At 42.3% G+C, this 16,638-nt stretch overlaps 1 protein-coding gene across 1 annotated transcript in view; it reads left to right on the forward strand.

Moving 5' to 3' along the window:
* Window positions 1–16,638, forward strand: part of CHUK (component of inhibitor of nuclear factor kappa B kinase complex) — a 30,938-nt gene that overhangs the window by 13,185 nt on the left and 1,115 nt on the right. Inside the window, exons 10-20 of the mRNA XM_074924166.1 lie at window positions 425–619; window positions 1,023–1,125; window positions 3,415–3,538; window positions 4,831–4,982; window positions 6,025–6,086; window positions 8,638–8,747; window positions 10,683–10,732; window positions 11,465–11,561; window positions 12,378–12,525; window positions 13,670–13,809; window positions 15,266–15,365. Coding sequence (XP_074780267.1) covers window positions 425–619; window positions 1,023–1,125; window positions 3,415–3,538; window positions 4,831–4,982; window positions 6,025–6,086; window positions 8,638–8,747; window positions 10,683–10,732; window positions 11,465–11,561; window positions 12,378–12,525; window positions 13,670–13,809; window positions 15,266–15,365 — 1,281 coding nt within the window. The remainder of the gene's footprint in view (window positions 1–424; window positions 620–1,022; window positions 1,126–3,414; window positions 3,539–4,830; window positions 4,983–6,024; window positions 6,087–8,637; window positions 8,748–10,682; window positions 10,733–11,464; window positions 11,562–12,377; window positions 12,526–13,669; window positions 13,810–15,265; window positions 15,366–16,638) is intronic.

Consider the following 16,638-nt stretch of genomic DNA (forward strand, 5'->3'; position numbering starts at 1 on the left):
TAGAACTACAGCGAGGGCCGTGAGCGCTGTGAGATGATGAGCACTGGTATGTAACAGCTTTTTTGTATGGAAAGATTAAAGGAAATGGGACTCCCTCTCTTGGGAGCAGTACTGGCCAGCATCAGGAGACAGCAAGGCTCAGGATGGCCTTGTCACTGTTCCTCTGATTTATTTAAGCCGCAGCATGGCTTCCGAAGGCTATTAGTGTGTGTGAATTGTAATTTTCTTTGACATTAAGTTAAAAGTTACAGGCCCAAGCTTTGAATCTATTATGTGGGGCCTTTACTCCTGAACTTGATTACTGTAGTCATTAAAACTCAAATGATGCTCTAACATGCTAATTGCTACATACTCCCTCCTGGGCGTTTGTGTCCTTTGTTTTTGACAGCCAGTGACTTGTCATCAACTTGTACTTTTTTTACAGATAGTACACATCCTAAATATGACCTCTGCCAAGATTGTTTCATTTCTCTTGCATCCCGAGGAAAGCCTTCATTCCCTTCAGATTCGGATTGAGTTTGAAACTGGAATAAGTACTGGAAATCAGGAACTGCTGCTGGAAACAGGGATTTGCCTGGACCCTCGGAAACCTGCTTCTCAGTGTGTTATTGATGGCGTAGTAAGAATGATTCTGTTCGTTTGCTGTCTTTCACAGTCTCAGGGAATTTAAAATCTTAGGAAAGATAAATTGCCTTAATCTTATCCCACTGGAGACAGTTTGCTCTGTAATTGTAGTAACTCTTAAGTTACTCCACAAGTGTAGTAACTAGCATTATTTCCTTTGTTGAGTAATGTACACAGATTTCTATAGTTATACTCTGTCTAAATATTTAAATAAAGTAACATGCTAGCAAAGGGTCCTATGTTTCCATGGGATCTATCAAAATCAGTTTTTTAAGGCACCTGATAAGAAGAGTGTCTGTCCACAAAAGTTAGTTCATGATGTAACCAGGACCTTCTGGGTTAGTAGGAGCTATGCTTGGGATATCTCTTGTTTATGTTCTGTTCTCTTATCTCACCAGAGAGGCTGGGATAGTTACATGGTCTATTTGTTTGATAAAAGCAAAACTGTCTATGATGGACCCTTTGCTTCTCGGAGTCTGTCTGACTGTGTAAATTACATTGGTAAGTATGCTGGAAGACAGCTGGGAACTGAAAGTGCTGCTTCTCATGTAATATGAGAGTAGATTTGTCTTCCAAATCTCTGTGTTATCTTGAAGGGTACTGTCTAATTCAAAGAGGATCATTTAAGAACCTGGAGCAGCCTAACAAAGTTTCATCTACACTACTGTACCTCCACATTTTGTAAATGTAGTAGTTCAGATAATTTGTTGCCTGCCCTTTGGGAACTTTCCTATAGAGCAAGTTAAGAATTCATTTAAGGTTTTTGCCCTTTTATTAAACTAACTGAACAGCATTTACCCCACCTAAACACTTAAACCTAAGCATTGCCCCACTTAGAGCCATAGTGTGAAGTAAGGCTTGGGAGGTAATACGTGCAACCTAAGCTTGTAGCCTAGAGAGGGAAACTTTGGTTGTGACTGCACAGCACATCCTGGAAAGAAGATTCTGACTTGGGTGCTGTGATTTCATTTGCACAGCTTTCTGCTCTGCTAGGTGGTCTTGTCCCTTTACACTCCCAGTGTGTTGCAGTGACATCTTGCTGAGACGTGATTGCAGAACTTGAGTGACAGCCCACATAGACATCCTTTAGTGGTACCAAGGGTCAGGGACGTTCTTATCTTGGGGTTTAGCATCTGTAGAAGTTGTGCATGTATTCCTTCTCCCAGTCACAGGTACAAATAGATTTCAGCTCCTTGCAGTCCTGTCTACTGAGATTGGGTGCTTTGGATATTCATGAGCAGTTGCCCTCCTACAGCTCTCCTAGATTTTGCCTCTGAACCTCATAGCAGCATCCTGAGGATACAGATTACTTTGTGCCCTGTACTGTCTGTGATGGTTGCATTTCAGCTGAAATCCATCTCTCGTGTCTCACCTAAGTGAAAGAACGGGTCCCTCATTCTGTGCTGCGGATTCTTCAGGCCTTGTATGAGGAAATTCACCTTGCTCTGATCACAGAGCTGAGATGGTGTGTTTGTCCGTGTTGCACCAGTTGCAGAACTGTCAGCGTTCCTCTTTGGAAGTTATGAGTTAGAGCTGGTCTTCAGAGATGCTTGGCAGGGGTTCAAAACCTCTTGTACTGTCTTCCCAACATTTTTCAGCTCTAGTGATAATGTGTCTGTGACCCCATAGCACTGATCCTACTTCTGGTCTCACCAAGCAGAGCCAAATGTCTGAGAAGGTCTGGTCCCCTCCTTCTGAGTTAGGAGTAGAGCTTATGTATTGCTGAATGGATACTGGTGGGATCTGCTCCAGCTGGTCCCTCTTAGTTCTGGTGCTACTGCCTGGCCCTGGCATCATCAGTGTACTTTTGGACAATGCATGAAAGCTGCTGCTCTGCTTACAGCTTCCCTTATATGTCTCCTGAAATGACAGCAGTCACCTGCAGGACCTAATAGACCTCTGTGAAGGTATATATACACCCAGTATACCTGTAGGAAGGACCTTGTATACCTCTGTGAAAGAGAAGATAGTGTCAGGGGACAGGAGACATCTACTGGGATACTGGATGTAAAGTAAATGCCTTGTGACATACAGTTACTGCTAAGCAGCTTAATTTTCTTCGGTCTAGCTCTGCAGAAGTGTTGGTTTTCCCGGTCTCCTTTTACTGTCACTCAGGTTTGCTCTGATTGGTTTTTTTCTGTGTTCTGGGCTATTTTATTCTGGTGAATCTCATTGCGTGGCATCATTGTGCTGAATCTTTTGGACCTAAGGCTTTTTGCAATGTGTTGATTGATATCCCAAAGTTCCCTGTCTCTAAAGGGGAACACACATATAAGTCCTGCATCTTTTCCCTTTAAATATCTACATCAGAAATTTGGGAGGAAATGTACAAAAGATTTGAAGACGTTTTCAGGTGAAAACACATCAGGACAGTGACTAATATCAATTGATTGCAAAGCAAATTTATTTTCTCCATTTTAGTTTGGAAGAGTACTTTAGATAGAGTTTTTGGATAAAACCACCTGCCTTGTGCCATGTTATATGCAGTGTGCCCCAAGTCTGCTAGTGCCAGTAGACTAAAGCTCTCAAACAAATCTCTGCTCTTGTAGCTCTGAGTTCAAACATGAGCTCTGTTGCCTGGCCAGCAGCAGACTGGCAAATACCTGGGGAGCCATTACATGAAAAGCTTACACATGATTAGGCATCATCATGTAAAAATTGAGTAGATCTTATGTGGCTCAATCCCTTAGTTTAAGCACCTGAAGCAGGAATTGGGAGTGTTGTAAACTGGAAGTTATTTTCTAGAGTTGTCCTTTCATTTATGTACAATTGTGGTTTTCTTGCATTCAGTACAGGATAGTAAAATCCAACTGCCAATTCCTCAGCTGCGCAAGGTGTGGGCAGAAGCAGTTCACTATGTGATTGGACTAAAAGAAGATTATAGCAGGCTTTTCCAGGGCCAGAGAGCTGCCATGTAAGTTGTTATTCCTCATTCAGAAGATTAATTGTTATGCAAATACAGTGACTGTTTGCATGGAAATGTCCATCTCTGGGAGTTTTGGTTACCCAAAGTCTCCCTTCCCTCTGCTGCTCTTTACTTTTACATGATAAATTGTATTTGGGTTCGGAGCTTACTCCACTCTAGAAATTCTACTGCATAGTGCCTGACATTGATGATAACCAAAAAAATTTTAGCCTTGAATGTAGTCACAAACTCAGGGAATGGCTGATGTTTGCAGGGACCTCTGGAGATCCAGTCCAACCCCTCTGACCAAGCAGGATCACCTAGAGCTGGTTACCCAGCACTGTTGCCAGATGGCTTTTAAATATCTCCAAGGATGCAGACTCCACGACCTCTCTGGGCAATCTGATGTGGTGTTCAGTCACCCTCACAGTAAAAAACAGTTCCCTGATGTTCAGAGGGAACGTCCTGTGTTTCAATTCTTTGCCCATTGCCTCTGGTCCTGTCACTGGGCATCAATGAAAAGAGCCTGACTCGGTTCTCTCTGCAATGCTCCCCTCGGGTATCTTCATTTTGATCCCCACTCAGCCTTCTCCAGGCTGAACAGTCCCAGCTCTCTCAGCCTTACCTCATAGGAGAGATGCTCCAGTTCCTTAATAATCTTCATAGCCCTTCATTGGCCTCTTTTCAGTATGTCTCTGGTGTACTGGGGAGCCCAGAACTGGACCTGGGTGTGGCCCCACCAGCACTGAATAGAGGGAGAGTATCACTTTCCTCAGCCTGCTGGCAACATTCTTCCTAATGTAGCCCAGGATAGTCATTGCACAAGCGGCAGAGTGAGTGGAACTTTGTTCTATTTGTAGGGTTTTGTCCTGTGATTGTATCACAGAATGGGCAGTGTCATACATCTCAGGTGATAGAAAAGGGGCAAGCAAAAGGGGCAACATGCACTTACAGGACCCCAGAAATGCTAAGAAACCCTCTGTGTTGCAAAGAATGGTTGGACTAGATGATCTTTATAGTCTTTTCCAACCTAGATGATTCTGTGATTCTGTAACCATTTAACTGAGCTTGACAAAAAACCTGGGAAATGAGTAAGGACTTCCATTTTTTTCTTGCTGAGGACCTGCAGCTTCTGAGGATGAGAGATGGGAGGGTGTGATCCCACTGAGACTCCCTGTTCCAAGGATCTTACGAAATATTTTGCTAGCTATGTCTTTCCTTTAGGTAATGTGACAGCACTGGCCGCATAAGTCCAGATACAGTTTTCAACTAACATTTGCTGTTCTTGTTTCGTTTATTAGGCTCAGCCTTCTTCGGTATAATGCCAACCTAATCAAAATGAAAAACAATATGGTGTCAGCATCTCAGCAACTGAAAGCAAAGCTGGAATTCTTTCATCAAAGCATTCGCCTTGACCTCGACAGATACAGTGACCAGATGGCTTATGGCATATGTACGTATTGTGTGATACTTGCCAGAGTGTCTTGTCTGATCCTACAAAGTCTGATCAGACTGACTATAAAGGACTGTGGGTAAGATCTAGCTTAAAAATAATGAATGCAGGAGCTGCCATTGTGTTCCTTAGCATCTTTATGGGTATGTTTCATTGATAGCTGGGGCAGATGTAGGAGAATAGTTTGGCAGAAGCAAAGGCAGGAGAGTAAAAAAATAAAGTGTTTTTGGAGTCCTTCAGTGACAGGGAAACAGGCAGTCAGCTGCTCCCCACTGACCACACCAAGCTAAGAAAATTGTAGTGTTAATAGTACTGGTGACATAAGTGTTTGCTATTTATTCATTCAGAGTCTGATTCATTTGGAGTTGTTACAGGGCATAAAGTGGAGGGCAGAGTTGGTACACGTGATGTTAGTGGCCCCTCCACTGTACCATCCATGTCAGAACAAACGGGCTTGGTGACTGTAGAAACACTGTTTTGAACAGCACTAAGGCAGTGGTCCTGTTGTGCTTGATAGATGCAGCATGAGTCAAGATGAGAGATGAGGTGAAAAAGCACCAGCTACAGTTTTAATGTCACAGAAACATCTGGGTCTTACAAATACTGTTCAGGGGAGAACAGTAAGGTTTATACATAGTTTGGATATATGGTTAAAAACTGAAACTTGAGTCAAAAATTATGACTGGGTTGAAGGTTGATGGTGGAAAATGGAAAGACTCGGGGAACTGGTTTTGGACAGTTTGTGTTTAATCAAAAGTAACAGTTGTTGCACTTAACGGTGGAGTTTAAAGACTCAAACTCATTTAGGCCAGCAATTGCAAACAGTGAAATCCTACTGAAGGGTTTTTATGTGAGTTAAGGTCAAGCACAGAGTTGTTAAGTTCCAGTTTTTTGTCTCTTTATGATCTCTGAGCCATGACTCCTGCTTGGAGATTCAGCATCATGATCTTTGTGTTCAAATTCAACTGATGTATGTAAAGTTGAGGTCATGATTTGTTTTTACGTTGATATCTTTTTATGAATTAACAACTCTTCTCTTAAGCTTCAGAAAAGATGCTCAAAGCATGGAAGGAGATGGAAGAGAAGGCCTCTCAGTGTGCACAGGTAGGGGATATTAAAGAAGCCTCATTACCTCTCTGTGAAGGAGATCAGCATGGGAACTTTGTGTCATATGGGCCACTGCTCTGTCCCTTCTGTGTGTTTCATATCCTGCCTGCTGTGGGAATGAGAATATCATTACAGGTGCCTTAAAGAAACAGTCCCCAGTCACCAGGTTGTTCAAATCTAGTGATTTGAACAAAACCAACACAAATGTCGCTAGACTCAGTTGTCTATACAGGAAAGTAGACTATAGAAGACAAATTATTTATTGCCCAAAAGAAATGGTGTTGCTAGAGATAAGTTTTCCTGACTGGGTTTATTGCACACAAAAATTTCCATTGCTAAAGCTGAAAATAATACCACTCACTTTGAAAATAATACCAATCACTTACTGTGCAGCAATTTCAAAATTGCAGTACAAGAGTACAGACATAAACTTCTTGTATTCTGCAAGTAAACATGCAAATTATTTTTTAATATGAGTCATTCTTAAGAAATTTAGAGCAGAGCTAGAGCCAGTTCTTACTCTGAGTAGTCCTAATAGTTATCAAATGTTTTCACTTGTGGTTTGTGGACAGCTGAGCTGACATAATGGCTTTCTGTTTCTCAGAGTGAGTTCTGTGAGAAAGGCTAGTTGAAATTTATCTGCTGCTTAGAATTCTGATGTCTGTCTTCAGGGAATGAACATTTTAATTGTACCTCCACTGAAAACAATGAGGAGACAGAGATCTTTTTGACAGAGAATAACTGCCTACAGTTCTGTCCAGACCTTTATAGGGAAGGAATAACTTGTAGCTGTGAAAACTAGGGACAGTTAGGATGATTGTAGTTACTGTCAAAAGCCGTTTCTTCTTCCCTTCTACTGGATGCACTCAATAAAGCTTGAGAGAGGGGAGCCTTCAGAAGGAATGCAAGGAAAAATTGACACATTTGTAATGTATTTCTCAGAGCAGAGGTCTTTCAAATATCTCAGAAAGTGCTCTCGTTTTTGTGCTATGTGATAGCAGCTAGCTGCAGGAGTGCCAAGAACACTGCATGTTCTGCTGACCAGGACTGTCACGTGGTTTGCTGGGCTGATGCCTTGAATTTTTGCTCTCCCCTGCAGGGAGTTTTTGTATTTACTCTTATGGTAATGCAGAGCACAGTGATTAATACATAAAAATCCCAGAAACCATTAGAAACATAATAAATTACATTGCCTATTTTTTCCCCCCTACAAAGGAATAGACTGGGTAGTTCAGGTTCTGGGATCCATTACCAGTTGTCTTCTAAGTCAGAAAGCTTTTGGAACCCTGATTTTGCTTGTTCATATGATGGAGATGAGGGAGTTGGGATTCCCACCTGAACTCTCTGTTTAGCTCTTTAATTTTGGGATCTTGCTCCCTGTTGGAAGCAACAAAGATGAAAGGGAGGGTGCTTCTAGTACAATAACTTAAAGCTGTTACTGGCTGTTCCCAGAAAAACAGGAACTTCAACAAATAGTTACTTTGCAGACCATCAGAATTATGTTCTGTCTTCAAACCATGCAGTCCACATGCATAGTCACACTGTCCATTTATCAGGAATGGAAAATGTTTTACTCTGCAATACACAGTGGTATCTCAGTCTATGTGGCAGGCAGCTTAACCTCTGGGAGTTCAAGAGGTAGCTACGCTGTGTGGTGAGTGCTCCAGACAAAGACATTTCTTTTGATAACAGGATTTACTTCACCTTTTTCTTGCCCCTTGATTTTCCTTTGATTATGTGGCTTCTCGCTGCTTTTGCTTGGTTTATTCTTTACCTGTAAAACCTACAGACATCCCTTTATGGTCAAGGGTTCACATCCCATTTATATAGCCTCATACCAAGTGCTTCTGGCAGCTTCAGCAACAGGTGTGTTCTGGAAAAATGTTCAGTTCTCAGGTCCTACAGCCCCAGGTCAGAAAGGAAAAGCTGAATATCTCAAAATACTTTTTCTGGAAAGTAGATCAGTGCCCACAGCCAATGGCACTAAGACCCACAGTGGTGACTAGTGCTTTCTTACTGTGCTGGGGATCTCCAGTGCCTGTGTGGCACCACGTACCTACTCCTCACGCTCAGAAATGTTAGTGGCTCCCTTGCCTAACTTACTTTGGGGGCTCGGCATAAGATTGGTATCTTTTATATAGCTTTGAGGAAGATGTGAAATACCGAAGAAACATCAGACCAAAATGCATATGGGAGGGTAAAATGTGAGAGCACACTCTCTCCAAGAGTAGGAGAAAAAAAATCTTCTGTAACATATGTAGAACAGAGTGTGTGTGTGTGTCTGCAGCATGCATCGCACAGAGACAGAATTTATGAAGAAACTGCTTTTTCTTATCCAGTGTGGTGGTCAGAGTTTTGTATCCAGATGATCTCATGCACTAAGGAGATAGTAACCTCAATTATTGTAGCAGCAGTCATGTCAAAGAGCTTTTTTTCTCCTAAACTCTGCATGGAGTCTGCCCATTATGCAAACAAGTATTCTGGGGATCTTTATCTGTCTTATTGCTCTCCTCCTTCAGTTTGATTTGTACCTACATTTCGCCATTAGGCTGAAGATATTGGATATCTGGATGAGCAGATCATGGCTCTGCACACAGAGATTGTAGAGCTTCAGAAGAGTCCATATGCAAGGCGCCAAGGAGAGGTCATGGAAAGCTTGTAAGTCCTTTGCTTATTATTTTTGTCACCATAAGTGGATTTTGTGTGTTTCAGTGTCTAAGGGTTTTTTTTTCCTTTGTTGAAGAGGAAAAAATGCGCTCCTCACTTTTTGCAAAAACTGCGTACAGAGTAGTTTGTAATCGGTTTAAGATCATTTTGCTGGTAAAAGGGAAGGTCCTGTCACTTGTGGCTGTATGGTCCTCCTTCCTCTTGAAGTTCTAATGATCACTTGGCAGCATTGTAAGGCAGAATGCACAATGGCTTGGGGAAACATGGAAAACACCAGTCCTCCCTAGCTGACACTTCTCTGTCACTGACGATGAAATTTCATCTTAGAAGAGGATGTGTCTTGGTCTCAACTGAGAAATGCACAGGATTTCTTTTTGCACTGAAAAAGATTGAATTCTGTAGTGCTGAGTGAGAAAATTACAAGATCAATGTAAAACCCTGTTAAAAATCTTGTGTGTTTTCAAGGCAAGGATAATAACTCATGGATACTTGAATATTTGGAAACTTGACTAATTTTTTCAAAAGCGTTAAAATATGAAAGATATAAGTGGTATTACTGGTCTTAAGATGTAGGAAGCGATTATTGTAGCTTGGGCTGTTGCTGAGAGCACAAGTGTCAGTTGTGAAAGAGAGGGATCAAATAGCCGTCAGGATTGAACAGCCACTAAATCTGTTGTTGATAAGAGCTATTCTGAATTACTCTGAATATTCTGGGAGGACCTGTGCCTGTTCCTGCATGCTCCTCTCTCTTTGCAGAGCTAGATCACCTTTTCATCCATGTGTAGTTGCAGGAGCAGCAGAACTGGTGCAGAGGGGAGGAAGTGGAAGGGAGAAGGCATCTCTTGTAGCAGTAGCCTGCGTTCAGAGCAGCCTAAACTGATGCACTTTCACCACTGCCAAGCCAAGGCTGCATCAGCGATTTGCAAGGTGCTTAAAATGTGCCCTAAGCTGTTGATTATTCAAGTGTAAAGCTACTCCTCTTAATGAGGCGTGAAGAACAGATTGAGTGTCCTGCTCTTTAGTTTTTGGGGCTGTAGCAAAGCATATTGCAGAGCACCAGCTGAAGGTTTGATATACACAGCCAGGAGACACATGCATCCTGCGTGATGTCAGAGATCCACCTGTCGAGGCTGGATGCTAATGTTCTCCTCTTCCCTGGGCAGCAGGAGTAAAAAGCACCTCTCCCCTTACCCTTGGCTGATGCAGAAGTTTTGAGATGGATCCAGCACACTAGAAATGCTGATTTACATAAGCAGAAGCAGCTTGCATGATCTCTTGAAACAGTACTGGTGTGATCTAAGGTCAGCCATGGGGAAGAGGAGGCCTGGTGAGGGCCCAAACGCAGAGCGGCTTCTTGTTTCTGACAGGCTTTTGATTTAGAACAGTGAAGATTTGCTCAAGGGTAGAAGCCTCAGTATTTGGCTGCTTTTGAAATATTTGAAAGTAGTAACATTTATTTAATGGGAAGAAGAGAAACACTGTCCTCTTGTTTGCAATGCAGCTGTCTCTCCATTTGCAGAATATCACTAAAATTCAGGCAAAAAAATGCAGAACAGGAACAAGAATTTATCAGGCAGTTGTACAGAAGTACCTATAGTTATAAAAATGGAGTTTCATAATTAAGGATATCACAGAAAGAAAATAGATCTGAACCATGTGAGAATTTGAAACTGAAAATAACCTCCAGTTGGTATGGTTATCTGAGAAGAAAATGCATAATCAGAGGAAAAGAGAGATAGCTTTTAGGGAAGAGTTGGATTCCATCACAGAAAGGTCATCCCTGTGTCCCAAACGTTGTATACTACCTGTAGAAGAAGGTGACAGTTCCAGTGCATGAGGTTCATTAAGGCATAACTTAATTGCAATGCTTTTTTTCTTGTTACCTGCTTGTTGATACGTGTATGAAACATTTTTTTCTTTTTAAAGGGAACAGAGAGCCATAGACCTGTACAAGCAATTAAAAACAAGACCTCCAGGTATGGAAGCAGATGGTTCAAAGACTGTTTCATACTTGTACCCCATGACTAATTTTTCTGAACTCAAACCAAGAAAATACTGTTTAGCAAAAGGCAAATTATTGTATTAAAGTTAACCAGACTCAAGGACATATCTTAAGATGATTTTCTTTTTACTGAGCCTAGAGCCCTCTGAAATCCTCTAGTCCTGTTCCTCAGCTATGGCTTTATCTTTTGGTTTCAGTCTTGGAGCATCTACCCTGAACATGTCTGCCTTCTGGCATTCTCTTCTTTTTTTCCTGCCCCCAGTACTACAGCTTTACTCTCCACAGACATGGGAAGAACTACTGTTTCTCTGTTGCTGCCGCAACCCAAGAGCAGTCTCTTTTCTCCCTCTCTTCCTCTCTCTTAGTTGTATTGGATAGAGCCCCATGTTTGGGATTTATTATGTTATGAACATAGTAACTGATGAGCAGAAAGATTTAGTTACTCATGCATTCAGCAGCTACCTGCAGCCCTTACTGAAGCCAGTATCTAGACAGCATGAGTGGCTGGAATTGTATACAGTACTGCAGAGAGAAGAGGCGTGGAGGAAAAGCTGTGCCTAATGAGAGATTGTCACAGATTCTCATTATGTTTCAATTTGTTTGGCTGCACTTGTTAAGTCAGATCTTACCTGGACTCTGGGTGTTTTGTGTCCAGAGTGGTTCTTGCTGAAGAGCATTTTACTAATGTGTTTGATGGCCCTTCCAGATCATGCTTACAGTGACAGCACGGACATGGTGAAGATCATTGTGCAGACAGTACAGAGCCAAGACCGAGTTCTCAAGGAGCTGTTTGGCCATCTCAGGTACTTTATGCAGGAAAAAAACCCAAACAAATGCAACTTGCAGCATTTGTAGCTTTGTATCAGGAAAGGAGAGGGAAAACCATAAGCATCAGAGCCCAGAAGTTCCATCCACAGGTATATGCTTCTCAAAGCAATATCCTTTGTGTCTGTGTTGAATTTCCACTTTTTTAAAACATATAGCTAATGTGTATAGTTAAGAGGGAAGGGGAGGAGAATGCTATGGCTTCTACTGTTAGCATCCAAGAGTTCACTTTAAAATAAGACAGATTCTGACAATGTTTAGGTTGGGATTAAAATCTTAAGAAAAATAGAAATAGTGTAACAGCTGAGAAGATACCACAGTGATTAATTCTTCAAGTAGCTCAGAAAAAATGTCATTATGCTGATCTCAGTAGTCAGTAAAGCATGATTTAGTTTTATTTTCATGTGTGTCTTATGCTTAGTAGATTCCATAAAGAAAGTTGTTAGCTCTGGTCTGCCCACAGAAAGGAACAGAGACCAGAGAAGATTAATAAAACACCCTGGTTGAGTTGCTGTGCTGTCCATTGTCATCAAAATCATGTTTTACATTTCAAGTAAGAGCAGCTTAAATTGTGGGTATTATTAGTAGTGCCATCTGCTTGCTGGTTTGAGTCTTATCTGGACTTGGAAAAGTCCAGGGATTGCAGGTTTTGTACCTGCAGCTGTCAGTGCTGTGCTAAGAGAAAGGGGTGTTCTCACAGAGTTATTCTTGAAGCTAAGGTGAGGTTTTTGCTTTTGCCAAAACATAATGCTGCACAAGCTGGAAAATAACTTTGTGTTTGGTTTTTATTATAGCAAGCTATTGGGCTGTAAGCAGAAGATCATTGACTTACTTCCAAAGATTGAAGTGGCTCTAAACAACATCAAGGAAGCTGACAACTCAGTGATGCAGATGCAGGGCAAGAGACAAAGAGAGATATGGCATTTGCTGAAAATTGCTTGTGTAAGTAAATTTTGGACTATTTGTTTGCTTTTCCTTACAGTGCAAGAGGCAGGGGATGTCAAATGAAACTCTGAAGAGACCAAAAACAGATAACTTCCACACAGTGGCTGATTTTACTGTAGAGAAGAGCAGCTGAAAGCTGACACAAGTTTAGAAAGTGGGTAGACAGATTCATGGGAAAGAAGCCCAGTAGAGGAGTCCTTGGTCCTGGTAAACCATCGGAGGTGGCTGCAGTACAGTAGACAATGCCATGCCTTGTGCCTTGTTCTTACATTCCCTAAACATTTACTGTTGGCTGCTGTTGGAGGCCATACAGTGGGATAGGTGAACTTGAGCCTGATACATTAAACCTATCATGATTTTAGTGCTGCAAAAGGGAAGTAGGTGCTTTTCCTGGTTGATTTAAGGTGTTTTAAGATTACACTACTTTCTCTGCATCAATTATAGTGACTATACAGCTGAAGTGATCTGATTTCCACATGCCCACATTCAAGGGCAGCATAGGAAACATTCATGTCTTTCCCCTGTCAGGAGAATTGCCTGCTGCTCAGGACTCACAGTTTAGGACATGACACCACCTCCTGATTCTTCAGTGTAGAAGACATGTCATTTTTTTACCAGCGATTTGCAGAACTGTGGAGTGCTGTCAGCTGATGTGGTGGTTTAGGCCCTGCCGTACCTGAGACCACGTTGCTGTTGTCCCTCCCCCACCCTCCGACCAGATGGGGCAGGGAATGAGATACAAACCCCGGGGTTGAGATGAGGAAAAATTCAATACAACAGTGAACAACAACAAATGAACAGTAATAACAATGAACAGAACAAGATATACACCACACAGATACAGCAGTGAGGGTACCGACCCGAACAAAAGCCTTCCCTTGCTTGGGCACCTGGGCGCCAGGACCTGATGTCAGCATGGTATAGAATAACCCATCTAGAGCTCCCTCCCCACTGCTGGGGAAACTTAACCCTATCCTAACTGAACCAGGACAGCTGACTTGCCAGCCACAGGCATGGCCTACACTGGGTGTATGTGTTACAAACAGTGCTCATGTGGAATCGCAGCTCTTGCATACAAAATTGTTAATCCTGACTAAATTCGTCCTTTGTCCATCACGGCAGATTAATTTCTTTTTTCTAGACTCAGAGCTCTTCTCGATCACTGGTGAGCTCCAGCCTGGAAGGGACAGCCTCAACTCCAGCAGCGCCTCTGTGGCTCCCACAGAACTCCTCAGGGAACGTACCTCACCCTCTGTCATCTGTGGAAACTCCCGAAGATGGGTAAGACCTGTTGGGAAAGGAGGTCGCTTTGGAGAAGTCAGTGTAGCCATTTTGTATGCACACACTCTAAAATCCTGTCCTCTGGCACTGGGCTCTCCAGTGCTGAGAGGGCCTGAGGGGCATGTCTTCGCCAAGTCCCTGTGGTGAGTTTTGGATGTGCTGGACAGGGAGAGTTTTGGCATGTGAGACTGTCTCTGAAGGCAACATTGTTCAGCTCCTGAATGGAGTTTACCACAGCAAAATGCAGCAATGAGATTTGGAACCAAAATGCAGTTTCTTTTTGTGCCCAGGTTCTGGTGCAAGTCCCAGATAAATCAGGCCATATTTAGTGCTTCTTACTGATTTTAAAAAGTCTTCATTTGAATGGAGGGCTGAAGTCAGAGTCAGTACTAAGCAATCCATCTAGTGTTTTTTTTATACTTCAGATATTTCTGTTGGGTGCTTTATCCTACCAAAATAAGGTTTCAGTAGCTCATATGTTACTAATGCTCTAAAAAACACAGGAATTATGTTGAACTCTTTATTCAGAAACCTTGACTTTCTGGTCCTGAGCAAGATCCACATACCGCTCTCAGCTAAAGCACTGTGCTATTTTTGCATGTCATATTATTCCGTCTTGGGGTTGGATTTTGTTATTAAGGCCCCTCTCAGCCAGTCCTAGCTGAGTTAAGAGAGTTGTCAGGTTTTCCTTTTCACTTAATCAGAAATTTTACTTCCATTCAGCATAACAGAAGGGCAGGTGCCCTTCAGAGACTGCTCAGCCCTTGATCCGCAGCAGTGCTGAACTTAGGGGGGCTGGGGCAGGAGTTGTGAACATCAGCATCAAACCATTTGGCCGCTTTCTTCTTGGGTGGTCAGGGAAATACCTAGATTCTGAAGATACACATGCTCTAAGCAGACTTCTACTGGAAGTAATTTGATTTTTCTGAAACCTAAACAATGTTTTTCATTTCCTCTTTTCTGTCTGCTGCTGTGGGGCAGTTTGTGCCTCTGAGTAATGTGGGGTGATCACCCTTTAATAGGTGCTTTCCTGAGCAAGGTGCCTTTGGTTCACATTAGAGCTCCTCTTTGAACCATAACTTCACTGTATAAGGCACTGTACAGAGACTCAAGAAATGTGAAGTGATTTCAGGCTCAATTCTTTGGTTGTTTTAAGGCTGAGTTTCAGTGTGGTTTGTGCAGTTCCTCTGTAGGGAAGGAGTGCAAATCCACACTTCCAGGGTGGGAATCTGTAGGATGCTGCCTCAAGGCATGGTTTTGTGCCCTACAAGATAGCTCCTACAGTTACAGAGAACTCCTATAAATCTTTTTTTTTTTTTTTTTGGGGGGGGGGGGGGTGGTGTTTCTTTGTTGTGGTTTGGTTTTTGGTTTTTTTTTTTCCCCCCAGTACAGAGCCTTTTGATGTTGGTGTTACTCTGGTTTAAATCTGTCATTTTATGCTTTCCCTTCCCTGCAGGGAAAATTTTGTCCATGTGATAGAAGAGAATCTGAATTACCTCGAACTCTTTAGCAGTCTTTTGCAGGAGGCAAGACAGGAGCAGAACAACAGCATGATGGTAAGTCTGTAGATGAACCTCTGAGGACCTGCTTTTTAAAAGACACAGCAGGGTCCTCTGGAGGAGCGGAGAACTCCTTAAATAGGGTCACTTGTGATGATGTGAATTGCTGTGGCTGGCATGTGATGTCTGTCATCCCTCCTGGACTCCACTAACATGCCGTCTTATGGAAGGTGTCATTTAATGAGACACAGAGCTGAGTGCTCTGTGTGGTGGAGTGGGCTGTTCTGTGGGACCCTGACTGGTAGAGCTCACTCTCAGTGCTGGTTGCGTTCTCAGCTGGAGTGTCATGGTTTGCATCCCTGCACTGGAGTGGGCAGGATATTCCATTTCCAGAGCCCTTTCCTGATTGTTAACTGAAGCTCTCCTTATGGCAGAAGTCAGGCTTCAGAGAGTCCAGAGAAGGGTCTTTGCACAAACTGGTATTTGAAATACCAAGAAAAGACAAAAGTAAATAATGATCACCCAGATGTTTTGACACAATCTGAAACTCTGTTCCTGAACTACTAATTGAGGGCTAATGCGTCAGTGCTCAGAAGAGACCAGTTACCAGTAGAATGAAGAGCACCACAGAATACAAATCTTTTAGAAAAGAGTTTCTCAGCTGATTTTAGATGTTGTTTTGTAGAAGCATCTGTATAAATACAATGAGAAAGGGATAGTTGGCCATGCAGATTGACCTGTTTGTAATGGAGAAGAGTCAATACAGCCTCTGTTGGCCTGAAATTGTCTCACAGATGTATTGGAGTCCTGTAAAGAAGTCAAAGATCCACTGATAGGCTGTAACTTGGATTTTCAAGAAGTTTCTCAAAGGTCTCCTTAGTGATAACTCCCATTCTCATGGGATAAAAAAGTTGAAGCTGTTTACCAGTTATAACTGCTGAAATAACAAGGAACAGAGGGTTGGGGAAATGGAGGTGGTTGATGAAACGAAGCTCTTACTCATAAACATTTTAATTCATAAACATTTTAATGTTCTAATGTTTATGAATAATGGTAAACAGTGAAGTGAGAGTTTACAAAGTTACTTGGGATGATGAAAGGAAAACTTAACTTGTGGGAGTTGCAGATGAAGCTGCAATAGCAATAGATTGAGCAATATGAATGGGGAAATGAAATTAGCTAATTTAAGGCAAAGTAATAACATTAGTGGGGAAGACAGCCTTAACTATTCATATCCTGGTCTTCATCCATGAATGCTCTGTTTGTCTTTGTTCCGTTCTGACAGGGTTGGTATCAGCTGTGTAACACAATTTTGTCTCCTTGCTATGGC

The sequence above is a fragment of the Athene noctua genome, chromosome 21, assembly GCF_965140245.1.
Source record: "Athene noctua chromosome 21, bAthNoc1.hap1.1, whole genome shotgun sequence".
NCBI classification, from domain to species: domain Eukaryota; kingdom Metazoa; phylum Chordata; class Aves; order Strigiformes; family Strigidae; genus Athene; species Athene noctua.